At 43.7% G+C, this 17,976-nt stretch overlaps 1 protein-coding gene across 1 annotated transcript in view; it reads left to right on the top strand.

Moving 5' to 3' along the window:
• Nucleotides 1-17,976, top strand: part of LOC148479022 (E3 ubiquitin-protein ligase PHF7-like) — a 70,634-nt gene that overhangs the window by 9,486 nt on the left and 43,172 nt on the right. The window contains exons 5-7 of the mRNA XM_088455106.1: nucleotides 483-619; nucleotides 2,750-2,885; nucleotides 6,660-6,747. Coding sequence (XP_088311232.1) covers nucleotides 483-619; nucleotides 2,750-2,885; nucleotides 6,660-6,747 — 361 coding nt within the window. The remainder of the gene's footprint in view (nucleotides 1-482; nucleotides 620-2,749; nucleotides 2,886-6,659; nucleotides 6,748-17,976) is intronic.

Below are 17,976 nucleotides of genomic sequence, written 5' to 3'. Positions count from 1 at the left end.
TTGGTTGTCTTTTAGCCTGAACTGTTCGCATGATTGCGGTAGGAAAATCCAACCACAAGCACTGCGAGCAGTTCAGACGCCTTTCGATGTACTCAATTAATCTAATAAATAGAGGAGATGATGTATGATGCGAGTGGCCAGGGGGCGTCTTTACAAAATAGCGAGCGCATGTTTCGTTCGCTCGCTCAGACATAGAGGCGTCAATAGACCGCAAAGAGCGAGCGCTCAATTTAAATAGCCGGCCCCTTTTTCTGAACGAGCGAATGCAAATAGCGTCCGGCTCTGAATCAGGCCCTGTGTTCCAGCCAACTTTCCCACACCTATTCCCTCCGCTCTCCTGTGTGAAATGGCCCAAGATCACAAGGGAGGGGCTTTTATATGCAATCCAAACACATGAGAACCGACTCCGGTAAGATGATGTTTTGGTGGGAAGACCTCGGATTTACTCATAACCCCTGAATTTGGGTGTGTTCGTTTTCCAGAGAAATCAAACAGCTCATCTCTAATGGAAGAGAGGAGTATCTACAGCACAGGGGAAGCACAGGACGTTCAGCTACAGCAAGATATCCAAGAAGAAGCTGAACACTACATTGTTGGGCTCCACAGCAAAATGTATTGTGTAGAGCAATGCAATCCATCATGATCAGGGCCGGTTCTAGACATTGTGGAGCATGGTGGATGGGCAAGGCTGGTGTATATGAATGAGAGGGAGGTGGTTGGGGCATATGTGTGTGTGTGTTGCCATGAGGGTATTTATTTATCATACAGAGGATCATACTGAAGTAGCTGAGGCAGGGCTAGGTATCATATAATTTATATTATAGATTGCCATGTTATAATAACACCCATCCCCACAACCCAAACTGACAATTTAAAAAAAAAATGATGCTCCACCCCCACAATAGCTCCACCCACATTTTCCACAGCTCCAGGCATCGTGGAGCTCAGGGTAAAAGTTCCCAGTTGCGCCCCCCCCCCCCCCCGAAAAAAAGAAGGAAATATTTTTTTTTAAATAGGATAACATTATGCCACACACAGTAATGGCCTTTATAACACATTATGCCACACGCAGTAATGGCCTTTATAACACATTATGCGACACACATACACTACCAACACCCAGACACCCCCTCACACAGCTCAGAGAATAGTTCACTGACAGAGGGCCATTGCCGCTGATCAGATCAGCAGTCCCTGACAATAACTGCCAATTCAATCGGCGGTGGGCGGCCCTTTGAGAGATTTCTTCCCTTTAATCTGATGAGGGAGTGCTCCGGTCCAGTGGGAAGTGTTTTGATCTCCTAGTTGCCCAATCCGCCCCTGCCCTTGGATGTCTCCCATACAGAATATCAAAAGACAAGAACCCCATGGAAGATTGTGGAACCTCTCTAATGGGCAGCAATAAATAGGGTACAAATAATCCCAATCTTTCCCATCTTTATCCACCAGTTTCTTTAGCAAATTATTTAAAGTTTTGTTAAACCACTCCACTACACCATCAGTCTGAGGGTGATACACGGAGGTACTTAGCTGATTAACCAAAATCAGATGGAACAACTCTTTTATGATTCTTGACATAAATGGGGTTAGGTTATCTGTTAGGTTTTCCTTAGGTATTCCCATTCTGCTAAAGACATGTACTAGTTCCTTAGCAAATGTCTCTGTTGACATATTGTGCAATGGTATCACTTCTGTAATCCATTACCAAAAAAATATATGGATGACCCCGAGCAGACTTTATTAAAGGTCCAACCAATTCCATACCTATTTTCTAAACTGGGACCTTAATAATAGGTAATGGGACAAGCAGACTTCTATAATGTGACCTGGGGCATGGTACTGACACTAAAGGCAGGATGCACAGTAATTAGATACCCCTGGCTAGAAGAACTGCTGCTAAATTCTTTCAGATTTTTTTTTGGAAATGTGTTAATCGAAGGTTCATACAAAATAAAATGTATAACAATCATAGGTTGGGGGAAAATTCCAACCCTTGTTTTTGCAAAAAATTGGGTAGTAAGGGAGAAACATGATTACATATAAGTCTAAGTAACAGAGTAGCTACCAAATAGGTAAATACAAAAAAAAATCATCCTCACAATACTGTATGTGCAAGACGAGAGGGAAAGTTTCTCCATCTCTATGACTCATAAAATAGTACTAAAAAGGAGAGGATCCTGTAGCCAAAGTTTCTAGGTTGTACCAGGATGCTAATAGAAGCAAAAGGAATTGGATGGACAACAACCAAGACGCTAAAATAATAAATTAAAGAAATGATACAATAGGCCCCTTCTTTATGATTACGTTGCCAATGACGGTGGTAGATCACTTCTTCTTTCCACTCATTCTTTTTCTCATATATGTGTAATATAAAAAGAAACACAAACAATATATGTGCAGAAATGTCTATAACAATGAGGCAATATGATCACAGTGATATTGAGAAATGAGGCATACCCCAACTCACACACTATTGAGCGGTATCATGCATATCAAGGTTTCTTTATGGAGATCCCGACCACCTGGAGTGATTACCATGGGTATACACCCGGAATTAAAATTAAGCGTACCCTACTCACTATCAGTGAAGGAGTAGATCAAGCATGTAAAGGTATCTTTAACATTGTCATGTCCGGAGTGGGAAGTAGACCCGGACTGGGTGCAAGGAAGTCCCTGTGTGCAGTTTCCTGATATTGGAATGAGGCTGGATGAAGGAGGTACTTGTTCATGAATGTCTCTACCTATGCAGGATGATGCAGAGGATGGAGATCCAAAAACAAAAAGAAATGAAAGCTTAACCCCACCGGGTATTCAGAGCACAACTCCAGAGATGCTGAGGAATGGGAACCTAGTACCGGTGCTGACTGGGGACTCTGGTGGAGGAGGTACTGCAACATACTGCAGGTAGTGGTCAGATTACCGGAACTGAGACAGGCAGAACACTGGCAGTGGCACAATGAATGCAGCAGGAAGCAAACAAATTCTCCAACTAGGTACTGCAACTGCAACACTGGAGGCAAAACGAGACAAAGGAGCATTCTTTCTGATTGTGCCATTACAAATATTATTCTGCAGCATAAACAGGCTTCCCCAGAATCACCTGACTGTGCAAGGAAAACATTTACATGCTTGATCTACTCCTTCACTGATAGTAATATGTTAAATTAATATGCAGACTAAAATTTTGTTCCACTGTCTTGTTGTAAATTTATCAATACCTCCTATCCAGTCTAGTGCGTAGTGATAATTAGCCGCTAGTGTGTATACAAGGGAGGTTAATACCTCCAAGAGTAGGGAGTTGCTGCAGTTTGAGCAAGGAAATGCGTGGGTGTTTATTTGCCCATAATATAATTAGGAAGGGTGGGATGGTATATGTAAACCCAAGTATTTAATGGAACCTGCAGCCCATTGGAAGGGAAAAGATGTACCCCAGCCTATTTTAGCATCCACATTCAGTGCTCAAGCCTCGATCTTGGACATATTAATCAAGATACCATAAAAGCGGTGAAGGGTATGGAGTGTATCTAGCAGAGAGGGAATCCTTCGGTACTCTAACATAAAGCAATGCATCATTTAATATCCTAAGCTCCTATGGCTATCCCCTTTCACCTAGTGTCTTTAATAAAGTTTCTAATTAAAGGATTGAGGGCTAGATTGAACAGCAGAGGGGACAGTGGGCAGCATTGCCGGGTACCCATATTTAATAAAAAAGAAGGAATATTCTAACCATTGATAGTTAAGATAGCAGTCGGCTGACAATAGAACATTTGGAAAATTCTTATTAAATCCGGACCAGTACACTGTAAGTGTATTAGAGACGTGACCAGGAAACACAGTCGAATGCTTAACCAGCATTGCAACTAACAACAACAGCAGTTTTGTTGCCATCCATATGTAATCTGGTCATGGCAGCTACTAGCAGGCGAACAGTATACACCAATGTATGGCCCTTAACAAATCCAGTTTGAGCTGGGAGCAAAAGTGTAGATAGAATTGTCTACGACCTCATGGAAATGAGTCCAGTAAATAGTTATATCTTGGTTTAACAATTATCGGGCGGTATGATTGTACAAGAGTAAAATCTTTGTTGGCTTGGGCAGAACGATAATTTTGGCCATGTTAAAATCAGGCAGGGGGCCATTTCACTCTATAATGGAGATAAACAGTGAGGTTAAATATGGCAATAGATGGGTGGCCAATAAACTTACCTTTTTTACCTTTCTGAAGGGACTTAATTAAATGCTAAATTTATAGTTCCGTGACTGGTTCAATTAAAGGGGTATATTTACTAAAGTGACAGTTTTAAGAAGTGGAGATGTTGCCCATAGCAACATCTCCGGCGACACTGGACTGTCAGGCAGCGGGCGAGGAGTTCAGGGTGCCCGCTGCCGATGCTTCCGGCTCCCTCCAGCGGCTGTGACAAGCGGCCACAGCTCTCCTAGGAGTGCGCGCACCATCCTGTTCTAGAATTAAAGGGGCAGGTGCGCCAAACGCTAATCGTGTTTGTCACGGGATTTCAAGTCCTCCCTATAAGAGGGAGTTTCTGGCAGCACACAGGTGCAGGAGTATAGGCTCCATAACGTACGCCAGCGTTCCTGTCGTTACCTGTTATCCTGATCTTGACCTTGGCTTGCTAGTGACTCTGAATTCGTCTGACCCTTCTGTACTGCATCTGATATCTGGTTCTGACCTTGGCTACTGCCTGTGACCCGCTTACGTCTGCTCCTTGGTACTGTCTCGTCTGTTGGTATTGACCCGGCCTGTTGACTACGTTTATTCTCCCGCACTTCATCCAGTGTTCACCAGCACCTGTATAGGGGAACCTATCCTGAGGGCCACGACCTGTGTGTCGGCCGCAGCCAAGTCCATACTTTCTTGCGAGGGTCCCTGGTGAATACCGCCAGCACATTAGACTCCGCGCCTTAGGCTTAGGTCTAGCCAATTCCCTAATACGTGCCGCATCCACAATCCGTCCGAGACTTGTGACACAACATCTCTATTTCTAAAAACTCTCACTTTAGTATATTAGTATAATTACCCCAAAGAGGCTCTATCATCGTCCATGAGAGTAGGTAACCCAGCCTCATGAAGAAAGTGCTTGCTCATGCCTGGTCATCAGGAAGGTCTGATAATATTGTAGAAATTCGTAAGAAATGCATTTTGTGTCAGTTATATACTGAGAAGTAGCGGATGTTAAACCTAAAATACGGGATGGGGCAGAATAGTTCCTAACCAGATTAGTCAGTAGCTTGCCAGGTTTATTGCCCCAGCCAAAATAATGGTTGCATAGGTGATCAATATTAAATTGAGCTCTTTCAGTGCACAATGTATCTGGAAGATTCCTAGCATCTGTATAAGTCGGTCAAAACAAATTAATATCATCAATGTGTTCAAGATTGTCATCCACATAATTGAAGAAAGAACGTTTTAAGTGTGTTCTAAAGTCAGCCGTTTCCAAGTAAGCTAGAAATCTACAATTATAGGAGGTAGTAATGGGGGATTGTACAGCAAAGATGAACCAGACAGGTGCATCATCTGAAATAGCTATCACATCTACACCAGAATTTATTAAACGTGGGAATAGGGAAGAAGGAATTAGCCAAAAATCAATAAGGGAGGACTTGTGATGAGGGTGGGAATAGAAAGTATACTCCCTCAATGTGGGATGTTGGCATCTCCAGGGATCACACAGCTGTAGGTTGTTAGCAAAAAGATTCAAGGAAGATGATACTCCCTGGTCCCTAACTATATCCTATGATCTGTACAGCCCAAGGGATTTAACTGTGTTAAAGTCTCCACCTAAAATGATGTCACCTTCCGCCCAATCTTGAAGACTAGCAAAGAAATCAAGAGAAAAAATGTGTGTTAGGACTAGTAGGAGCATAAACTGTTGCTATAGTGTACATGGTCCTAATGAGAAAAAATTTAACAAACTAAAAATGACCCTCTGCCAGGGCCAGCTCCAGGGGTCGGAGCACCCTGTGCCTGCTTTTAATAAGGCGCTCTTAAATCCCGTAAGGCACGCCTCCAAATAATGTCTGGCTTGGGGTAAGCCTCACTTGCTGGGCTTTCCCCAACCCTCTCCCATCACTGAATAGATGCCGCACACATGCATGCAGCATTTATTCAGACTCCGGGGTCCGGCACCGCCGCACAGCTGCAGCCGTGGGGGTCCCCAACCTCCCGATTTGACCACAGACCACTTCGGCCCACCGGTGGTAACAGCGGGACAGTACTGTCCCACTGAAATCGGGATGTTGGGGAGGGGTGTGCCCTCTATGGGTGGCGCCCCTGTGCGACTGCACTGGTCGAACACTCCTAGAGCCGGCCCTGCCCTCTGGATTAGCTAGGCTCTCCCGAATTTGATATTGCAGGTGTTTACCAAACAGTATAACCATTCCTTTGTGCTTGGAGGTGAAGGAGACTGTCTTATAATCACCGATCCATTTGTCATGTAGCATGTCATGGTCAGATGATCGCCAATGTGATTCCTACAGAACTACCACATCTGGCTTAAAGCGTCGAAGGTGATGAAGCACTTTTTTCCATTTTAGCAAGATGTTGAGACCCTCCACATTCCAAGTTACATAATTTATAGCAGTCATCAACATACGGGGCAAACCAAGACAGTACTCATGTTAACCTTACTCCTACCATAGGCCACATGAAAGACATGAAAGTTAGCAATGAAAAAATCTTGCCTATCCCAGCAAGCAAGGTAAATTCAATACTGGTAACAAGCACCATGTGAGGGATTGGAACATAAATAATCTACACATGAAATTTAAATAAGAAAATAAACATTGTGGACCAACTCGGGCAGCCAACAGTGTTGCCTATAAATCAGAGACAAATGAAACAGGTGTGAAAAAGAGGAAAAAGAAGGGAAAGAGGGAAGGGGTGGCGGGCAGAAGTGAGGGAGATGAGAAATAGGTGGAAGGGAGGGAATAAGGGAGTACTTAATCACAGAGGGGGCAGCTGTGAGGTATATCAAGGAATAATATGATAACACATCAAATAGAAAAATCAGCAATAGAAAGGACCAAAACATTAGCTTGATACAAGGGGTAAACATGTAACATCAGAAGCAAATTAGTCAGCATCGCCATGAGAGGATATTACAGGGAGAGAGTCCAAGAAATTTTTGACAGCATTAGGTGTGCCAAAGAAGTAAGGTTTTCCCACATGTGATACTCACAGCTCTGCCGTAAGAAATGGTCTGCCGGGTGCAAAACTGCGAAGAGATGACCCAATTCTAAAAGATGCTTGCAAGTTAGCGAGAATGCCATCCTCTTCATTGCCACCATATAGGAGAAGTCCTCGAATAGTACAAGTCAATCACTATTGTAAGTGAGTCCAGAGTGCTTTCTATAGGCCTCCAATAGCAGGACCTTATTAGCATAATTCAATATTATCAGAATGATTGGAGGAGGTCTGCAACCCACACAATGGATCCTTTACCCTTTAACTAGTGACTCTGTAGATAAAGCACAGCCCAACTCGCCAAGTAGCCAATAGGAAACCAGTGGCATCAAATTTTTGAGTTTAACAGATTCAAGGAGACCAATGAGACGAACATTATTTCTGCGATTTCTGTTTTCTAAGTACTCCAACTTGTCTCCAAGTTTGTGCCTCCTATAGTTCATCTTCACATTTAGAAATTTGCTGTTATGCCTCCGTTAGATGGTGTTTATGTTGATTAAGTTGTGTCAAGGCTGAGCACACCAAATCTTTAATGGGTGCTAATTTTCGATCTAATAAATTAGAAATTTCATTAATTTTGTGCGTGTTATGCAGGGATGGAGAGGGCTTCGCACAATGGGCCTGATTCTTTACGGATCTCAATTGTGATTACTCACGCAGTCTCACTGCGATAGTATGCTAATCCATTGGGATTGCTATGCCATCGCAGCACAACATAAGGACACCCACTTTACCTTACACACATCTGTAATCCTTAGCAAGATTGAGAAACCATCGGTAACATCGAGTACCATCGCAGCCTCACGCACACTTGCACAAGCTCTGACCTTACTCAGGAATTGCTAACTGCATCGCACGCTATGAGTACTCAAGCTGCATAAGGCATCGCAGTGGATAATTTATGCACGCCCCTGCAACGGCGTTCAAATGCACTGGCACGCCTGCATTTCGCCAATCCCACCCACGTCACCTCCCACAAACGACACTTCCTGTCAATCACTCTGCGATGGGTCTGTGTAGTCACTGTGATCGCAGTCCCGATCACAGTGGACAGTTCACGCACGTGCGCTGTGATGCATACGCATGCGCAGAATGCAACAATCGGCTGGTTGCGTGCGTAATCGCAGTTGTGATCGGTAATGAATCAGGCCTAATGTAAGCAGTCGGAGGGAAGAGCCTTTGGTCTTCCGCTGGATCTAGATGCAGGAGGGGAAGCCACCTCAATATTTGAAGCAGATTTGTCTTTCTCTTTATTAGCCTGATTTCCTTTGAGGCCCCTGGTTTGTTTGGCTACAAACTTCTCCATGATGATAACTAGAGAAATCCTGACAACGGAAAACAGTAGTTGAGGCAAATATTAGAAGACACCAAGAGAAACTTGTGGCATGTAGGAAGAAAGGGGGGAGCACTCTACAGTCTGAGGTAGAAAAGCGTACCTGATGGCCCCTACAGCTGAAGAGGTGTGGGAGACAGTGGTGTAGTATGATGACTGTCATTTCAGAGCAGTACATCAGCAATGGAGTAGTGTGGACGGCCAGCCGACCAGCAATGAGGGGTCTATTGTCCCTCTAGCAGAGGAAGGGTTGCTCACCAGTCCGCCAACATGAAATAGGCTTTAGAGGGGGTGAGGAGACACAGCCAAGAAAAAGCAGCTGACTGTCGAAACTAGATTATTGGCTGAGACAAGATCAGTTTAAAATTGAATCGCAGCGACACCATCTTGCGACTGGCCGCAAGACGCCATTTTGCGAGATGGCCGCCTAAGCGTCATTTTAGATAAACTCACACTTTAGTACATGTGGCGATAATACTATTAGCAAGTTACGGTGATTCACCAGAAGCCTATTTCATGACTTTACGTATTATAAAGGATATATTTCAGAAATGACTTTACAGTATGCCAAAATTGATTGCATTAGCTGAATAAAGCAAATGACTACGTGACAACTAGCTTGTGTAGATAAGCTTCCTGGACAGTGTCTGCTCTCACTACAGGTGGTCTGGCTCGAATACACACCTTACATTAGCAGGCTTCCTGCAATGACATGATTTCAAAGACTAGAGTGTCATCTTAGGTCTGTCTCTTGTAGCTGGGCTATTTGCATTTCACACAAGAGACTGGGAGAATAAAGAGTTTTTTCTTTTGAAGCTTGGGACAGGTGGGGGGGACTGCTGAAAGAGTAGGCATGTGGAACTATCTGGCTCAACATGTCACACTGTTAAGATGTTCACTTAGTGATAGTTAAGTGCACCCTTCCTCATACATACATTAATACGTCTTTATATCAAACCCTGAATACTCACACATTACATATTCACAAATAAGGTTTAATAAGCTTTAAAGTATATGATTTAAGTTGTTTCAGTTAGTTTAAATGCTGAGAAATAAAGATATTTGATAACTAAGGTTTTATACATGTTAAGACAGCCGTGTTTGTATTTGTATTGATGCGTACTCTTTCCACAGTATTCCGGTGTAATCGGTGGGGAGATTGCATCATGCATTCTCGAGTTATGGATCGCAGAGACTTCAAACAACAAAATGTATATTTTATGAACAACTGTTAGTGGGTGGGTGGGCAGAGACCCCTATTTGTTGGAGGCTGGGTTGAGTCTATTTGAAGCAGCCTGTAACAGATGGTTCCCCCATGGGAACCAATGGCATAAGCAAGAAACTTCTCTATTGTCCTGTCTATTCTGGGGGGGTATAAACATGTGTGCTCAAACACTGGGTCTTTAGTCTTCTTGCTGAATGCTAATAGACGGAGGTTTTCTTTCTGAATGCCGGGATCTGGTCCAGAGCGCATGCGTATGTATACTGTACTTGGGGTCTGTATAATTCCTTTGCACTAAATTGTACACAGATCATAGCGTGTAACTGACTGTACTTTTACTTGAATAATACTTTGTGCTTCGGAACCACATGTTCTGAGTCTGGAGTCTCTATTTATTGTATGACTGCGTTACCAATGTAGCGTCATCCTTAGAGGTTTATAGGATGGATTTTAGAAGGTACAGTAAGGGGTATATAGAGGTTCATTTTAATATCATCAGATGGGGGCTCATCGAGTGAAGTCACTTACATACTCACACAGCACATACGGCTATCGATATCTCAGCAAAGGGTGGAGTGGCCACATACAGGGTTTTCCTGTAACCGCTTTGTGCTGAAAAATCGCTATCCATTTTCGTGTAAGCAAAGGAAGCTTACTAGAATCCAGGGACAAGAAAGGAAAAAGTTTGTTTTCCTTTGTTGATAGAACCTAACTTTTAAAAGGGGTGCTTCAGTATTGAATACGCGGCTGAGTTGCAGCTTTGCGCACAGCAAAGATGCACTTTTGTGTATGCAGTTAAAAAGTCATTATACGGTTGTGTGGTAGTCGCATTATTGTGTATGCGGCTGGTCGCACAATAGCGTATACGCACTTCCGGTTCTGCTGCCACGTGTTTTAACAAAGCCGTTGAGGTTTACTTTTTTTTTCCAATTGTTACCAATATCTGGGTTAACGTTTATTTTTCTGCGCAGGAAAAAAGTGTGTAACAGTGAATATTTGTTGAACAAAGTTAAGGGTACCGTATGACCTTTAAGATCTAGGTGCAAGGGTTAGTCTAGCCGCTCGGTAAGTAGCTTTACCGTTCTATACACAGTAGCAGGTGTACATGTTGTCTTTGTTGTAGAGAGGTGCGTGAAAGTAGCCGACATATAAACTCTCATAGGTGTGGAAGTTGCCTTACGAAATCTTATCCGGGTGTGGAAGTTGCCTTTTTCAAATCTTATCCAGGTATGGAAGTTGCCTTACTAAATCTTATCCAGGTGTGTGGGCGCCGCCGACTTAAATCGTCCACAGGAAAGTGAAAGTATCTTGATTGTCTTTCACCAGTTTAAATCTTTATTGAAAAGCGTAGGAGTTGTCTCAGAATGGGAGCCGCGCAAACAGTAGAGTTGTTAGACAATAATGTGCAGCTAATGGAGGTGCCGATCGGATCAGCCCGTCGTATCATGCATACTAAGTACGGTACTTATGCAATAAGGTATTGTGATTTATGGTTTAATATGACGAGGAAGAGTGTTAGACCGTTTCCCAGAATTGGTAGTTTTGATAAAAATGTGTTAGACAATGTCCGGGATCACATCAGTTTGATGCGCTCCCAAGAGAAAAAGGTTAAATATTTTGAATGTTTAAAACTGTGGCAGCATGAAGGGGATGCGTGGCTTAAAAATGTTCAAATGACGCAAACTAGCGTCGTGAGCACATTGCCAGAAAATACATCCGCGGCGCTAAATTGCAATACGGGCGAGCCGCAAAATGGCGTGCCCGTGCGGCAAGGTAGCGTTGTGGAGAGTATTGCCAGCAGTTCACGCTCACCTCCCCCACCTTACGTGGATGGAGGTGCAAGTACAGTTACCAAAAATACCCATAAAAATGTAACAAGCAACTTGTACCCTCTCTTAAGCAACTATAAAGAAAATGTTCATGATGCGGATGATGAGCCTATTGTAATGTCTGCCATTTCCCATGCTGTGCAGATGATAGATGCTGCATCACCACAATCACGAGTGGTGTCGCCATCTCCATCGGTAACTGCAAGGGAAGTGTTAATGCCCTCTGCACCCCTAGAGGAAGTTGTTCATACCATACGTAGTAGCAGCAGACTAAACCTCCAGCCAGGTAATCAGGTCAAAGGTAGCATTGCTACAGGTCTGCATCCCATTCGGACAATAACTGTTCCAAATGGAAATGCAGATGCAAACGGTATAGGGCCCACGAGGGAAGTAGTAATGCATTGTCCTTGGACAAGAGCAGAACTAAATTCCATCATAAATGATTTCCCCGATCCCAAAAAGGAATTAGCCAAATGTCAAAGATTTTTGAGAAATTTGGGTAGTTCACATGAACCCACTAATAAAGATTGGCGTGTGGTGTTAAGGGCCTGTCTGCCACGCAATACCGATGTGACAAAATTTATCACGGATTGTGTATTGGATGGTGACGTTCCCTTAACCGACCAAGTAAACCAAGGTAACATTTCCCGCATTGTAACTCAATTGTTTATATATTTTCCAGTAGTAGTTAACTGGAACAAAATTTTCACCATTAAGCAGAAGGAGAGTGAAACTGCAGAAGATTATTGCGATCGGGCTCTGCAGGCTATCACCCAGTACACTGGGATAGAGGATATTAAAGATAGCACTCACCACCAGGGAATGATAGTCACAGTACTTGTGGACGATCTGAAAGAGAGTTTAAAAACTCGGGTTCAGACCTCACAGCCTGGCTGGCGGGGACTCACAATAGATACCCTCATAGAAACCGCCATTGAACATGATAAAAACATCTCCAAGAAGAGAGAAGCCCAGAGCGAAAAACTAATGGCTGTCAGTATACAAGCTCTGGAGCGAATGACGGTAACATCACAGCCAACAGACACACTTGCACTTGCACACACACTCACTTCTGAACAAGTATGTGCTCTCACTAACCCCACACAACAACAAACACAACTCTATCCCACTAACCCGATGCAACCACAGGTCCCAGGCTACCCACCAACATCTTATCCCCTACAATACCCTTACCCTCCCTATCCTTACCCATATCCACCACCTTTATCCTCTGCGCAAACCTCACAACACCACATGTCTTCACCCGATACACGAACATGTTTTAACTGTAAACAAGCAGGACACTTAAGTAGAAACTGTACAGTAAAAAGAGTAGGGACCCCACATCAGGGAAGATCTGGATATCCCCATAAGGGATATGCACAAAGGCCAGCAAATGTTCAGCAGGCACCAGCTCCAATTGTAGCCGTAAATGCTTTATTGGAGAATGGTAGCCAACGCTAGGGGTCAGGTCATACCTGTAGTCTACAGATAGTCAGGTTAACGGGAAGTACTAGGGAAGAACCGGTCATGATGGTTGATGTAGCTGGTACTGAATATCCTTTTCTTGTAGACACAGGGGCGACCAGGTCATTGATAAAATCTCCTTTTAATTTGCGGGTGACCAACAAGACAGTTATCCTTTAACAAAGTCCACAGAGGTTACTATTGGGCCGTTGCATACCAGGCATTCTTTTCTCCTGGCGGCTGCGGCTCCTACTAACCTACTGGGCAGAGACTTGTTATGTAAGATGGGATGTGTTAAATATTGCACCCCTGATGGTGTATTTTTAGATATCCCAGAGAGAATGGTATACGAGGTGCGGGATAATGTTAGACACTCCTCAAAGGATAATATATCACTCTACAGTTTTAAATGAAACTCCATCACAGGTAGATGAAATGTTGTCCCTAATTCCAGATTCCCTTTGGACTAAAGATGGACAGGACACTGGATTAATGGCAAATGTAAGTCCCGTAATGGTAAATTTAAAAAGTGGTAGGCAAGCTCCAAAAATTCCCCAGTACCCACTAAAACAGGAGGTAGAATTAGGGGTTTTTCCAATAATTAAGTGATTATTGCAACAGAGAATTTTAGTTAATAAAGCTAGTGTAGCCAACAGTCCCTTTTTCCTGGTGAAGAAGAGTGGTGGGAGGGGTTATAGGCTGGTACAAGACCTTAGAGATGTTAATAAGGTAGTAGAGAGCCAATTCCCTGTAGTGCCAAATCCAGCTGTCATTTTGATGCAGATCCCACCAAATGCAAACCATTTCACTGTCATTGACCTCTGTTCTGCTTTATTCTCTGTGCCTCTCCATCCTGACTGTCAGTATCTATTAGCATTTACATACAGAGGTTTACAATACACATGTACACGGTTACCCCAAGGTTTCATAGACAGCCCCAGTATCTTCTCCCAGGCATTGCACGACTGTTTACAATCTTTTCAACCTGCCAATGGATCTGTTTCTAATTCAATATGTGGATGATTTATTGCTATGTTCTGACTCGTTTATGTCATGTTTGAATGATACTAAACTTTTGTTACTTCATCTCTCACAAACAGGACACAAGGTGGCTAAGGACAAACTACAGCCGTGCCAATCCAGAGTAAAATATTTGGGACACTGCCTAACCCAGGGGTTACAACACCTTACAACAGATAGAATCCAGGCCATACAAAACATGACACTGCCGCAGAATCAAAGCAAATTCGTACCTTCTTGGGAATGTGTGGATACTGTAGAATGTGGATACCAGGTTTTTCTATTTTGGCCTTGCCTTTACAGGAATTAGTCTCTTCCTCAAAACCCAATCGTGTCATACACACAGAGGAATCAGAGCAGGCTTTCCTTAATCTTAAGGATAGTCTGACGAAAGATCCTGCATTGGGAATACCCGATTATGAAAAACCTTTTGATTTCTATTGTACGGAAGCCGATGGTTATGCTGCAGGTGTCCTTACACAAAAACATGGTGATGCCAGTAGGCCCGTAGCATACTACAGTGCCCAATTGGACACTGTGGCAAGGTCACTCCCCACGTGTTTGAGAAGTGTAGCAGCTACCACTCTTTTGGTGAGTAAAAGTGAGGACGTAGTATTGGGCCATGATATGACTGTCTACACTCCCCATGCTGTATCTGCTCTGTTGAACTCAGCTCAAACCAGACACGTCTCCTCGGCTAGGTTCACCAAATGTGAACTAGCTCTAATCGCTCCTGCAAATATTACTGTTAAACATTGCAGTACGCTGAATCCAGCAACATACCTACCATATGTACAACATGATGTACAAAGGGTGGAAGGAGAGGAGTTGCTGGCGGGAGGTGAGTTCGGCAGACATAATGATATGCACGATTGTATGACATATCTGAATCAGACCTTTACTGCTAGACCTGACATACATGACACACCTTTAGAGAATGTGGATGTAACTTTTTATACGGATGGGAGTTGTCATAGACAAACAGACACAGGTGAATTATGGGTTCATTTAGACCCGCTCGCGAGCGGCAGGATGCTCGCTAGCGGGTCGATGTTCCCCACTGTGCATGCGCACGATGGAGGGAGCTCCGTCATGCGCATGCACGAGACCCGGCGAGCGACGGGCTCACCATCGCTCTGAGTCTCGCACCAAAGGGGGCGTGCTGTCGATATTGATTGACAGCACACCCCCGTTGGTGGGCGTGCCGGGGGCGTGCCTGCCAGATGGAGGCGTTCCCATGGGAACGCCTACCATCTCAAGCCGGCCCCACTGACATCACTAGTGATGTCAGTGGGAGTGATTTTGGCTCTGATAGAGCCAAAATCACTCCATGGCTTGCGGCAGCGAGACCCTACCTCATTTCAAACAATTGATAAGCTGAAATTAATTGAGATGCAAAATTTGTGTTCTATTCAGGAAAAATCCATTTGGAAGTCCAAGGGATGTGGGCAAGAGTCCTCTGGTAAGCTAATAGCCCCCAAGGCATATTACCCCAGCCTGGCTGAGGCAGCACACGGCCTGACTCATCTGGGTAAACAGGGTATGTGCAAGTTGGTAAGGGCATACTGGTGCGCACCAGGTTTTTCTTCACAAGCAGAAAAGATAGCAATGTCCTGTCTGACCTGCTTGAGAAAGAACATAGGGAAAGCGATCCCTACTGAACCGTCCCACATTCCACTGACTGATGGACCTTTCCAGGTGATACAAATTGATTTAATCCAATTACCACCCTGCAGGAACCTTAAGTATGTATTAGTGTGCACAGACGTATTTTCTAACTGGGTTGAGGCCTACCCAGCGGTCACTAATACTACTGTGTTCACTGCCAAGAAAATAGTTCAGGAATTTGTATGCAGGTACGGTATCCCTAAAATCATCGAGAGTGATAGGGGTACCCATTTCACAGGTGATGTTTTTCAAAATATGTGTAAGCTGATGGGTATTAATAGCCGACTTCATACCCCCTACCGACCGCAAGCCAGTGCCAAGGTAGAGAAGATGAACGGGACTATTAAAAATAAGCTAAGTAAAATCATGGCAGAGACTGGACTAGCATGGCCAGAAGCATTACCTTTGGTCCTACATAGCATAAGGACCACTCCTAGACCTCCGCTGAATCTGTCCCCATTTGAAATATTGTTCGGTAGACAACCTAATTTGATTATAAGTCCACAGGAAGACCTGAAGGGTAACAACGAGGTAACTGTAAAGTATCTTATATCAATGCGTAAGCAGTTAAAGCAACAGCAGCAGAAACATAAATTGTTGTCTAATGATATGCCTGAAACTAACTGTCATGATGTTGAACCAGGAGAATATGTAATGATCAGAAATTTCTTGCGTTCAGGTTGTTTGACTGATCGGTGGGAGGTTCCTTACCAGGTGCTGCTGACTAGTACTACATCTTTGAAGGTGGCCGAGAGAGATACCTGGGTCCATTCCACTCACTGCAAAAAGGTCAATCAACCGTTGGAGAAACAAGTCAGAGACAAAGCTGATAGCGTGGACCCATCCATCACGAGCTTGTTTCGGAAGGATTGAACAGGTTGTAGTGAGATACCTGAACTGAGAGAAATTTGCAGATCTTGTTGTGACAATGGACATGCCTGCTGTGTTCATTTTCATATTCTTTTTTAGATTGTTCACCATCCTGGTCAGTTCGGGGATGTCCAGTGTCTGTGATGGGGGACCGATTGAGGAAACGGGAGCTGATGGCAGTGCTGATGGAGTGGAGTCAGGAAGAGTGCAATGCCAATCAGGGGAGTGTCTGACCAATCTTAGTACTGTTATCTTTAAGAGAGCTGTCATTCCGGATACTCAGGGAAGGTGTGGAGGTTTATCGTCTGAAGATTCCTGTATTTGTGAGCTTTGTGGGTCCCTAGTTGATGAGATCTGTATCCAACGGTGCCAACCTAAATATAATCCGTACTGGGGTGGGTATCCTCTAGAGGATTATCATAGCATGGTAGGCAAAGTGTTAAATCAAACTAATTGCTGGGTGTGTTCACATGTGCTACAGGGACAGCATAACGTAGGGTTGGTGCCATTTCCGCTGAATATCACGGAAATTTTAGAATTGCAAAAAGGGAGAACATTGGATGGAAAATTTCTCTCATCCAAACCACCTCATTTCAAACTCCATCAATTCCAAGTAGATAGATCACTTTTGTGCTTAAACATAACCAACCCCAATAGACCCGGGAGTTGGGAAGTGACGGGGAATAATCAGACGATGACCTTCTCACAAAGAGCTGATAATGAGTCCATAAACCATGATCTGTTACCCTCCATTAAGTCTGGTGGGAAACATTTTAGTTATTGGTATACATTGAGTTCCACCAAAGAAATTATTGGTAAGGTGCCAAATGGTTATTGTGCTAAAATAATACAGCCAGAAACTTGCATGTACCAGATGGAAGACCCAGAAATAGGATTGTTTTGCAAGGGAAATGTGCTTAATGATAATGATGCATACCATTCCTTATGTTCTCCCTGATAATGTATATTTCATCTGTGGAAGAAAAGCGTATAAATGGCTCTCCCCGAGTTCCAAAGGTTTGTGTTACCTGAGAAGAGTAGTCCCAGAAGTTATGACCCTCACACATGTTGAAATGCTGGGTATACATAAAAACACACGTCACCATATCTTCACACACAATATGAACACAGAGGCAAAAGAAATATGATACCTGGTGACGTACATAAAGCCACTCAGTTAATCAGTGAGACAACTGGCTTTCAAGTTTTAGTCGCATTGAATCCCACCAGGATCGCTCGGGGTACATTCAATTTTAGATATATTCAGGAACTTGCTAAATTGATAGATAATATCACCGAGATGTACGATGACACATTCAGTTATACAGGGAGAGAATTGCAAGTGTACAAGAAAGAACTGGTGC

This window comes from Taudactylus pleione, unplaced genomic scaffold, assembly GCF_031769625.1.
Source record: "Taudactylus pleione unplaced genomic scaffold, aTauple2 ptg000642l, whole genome shotgun sequence".
Lineage (NCBI taxonomy): Eukaryota > Metazoa > Chordata > Amphibia > Anura > Myobatrachidae > Taudactylus > Taudactylus pleione.
This window is presented reverse-complemented; position numbering and strand designations above follow the sequence as displayed.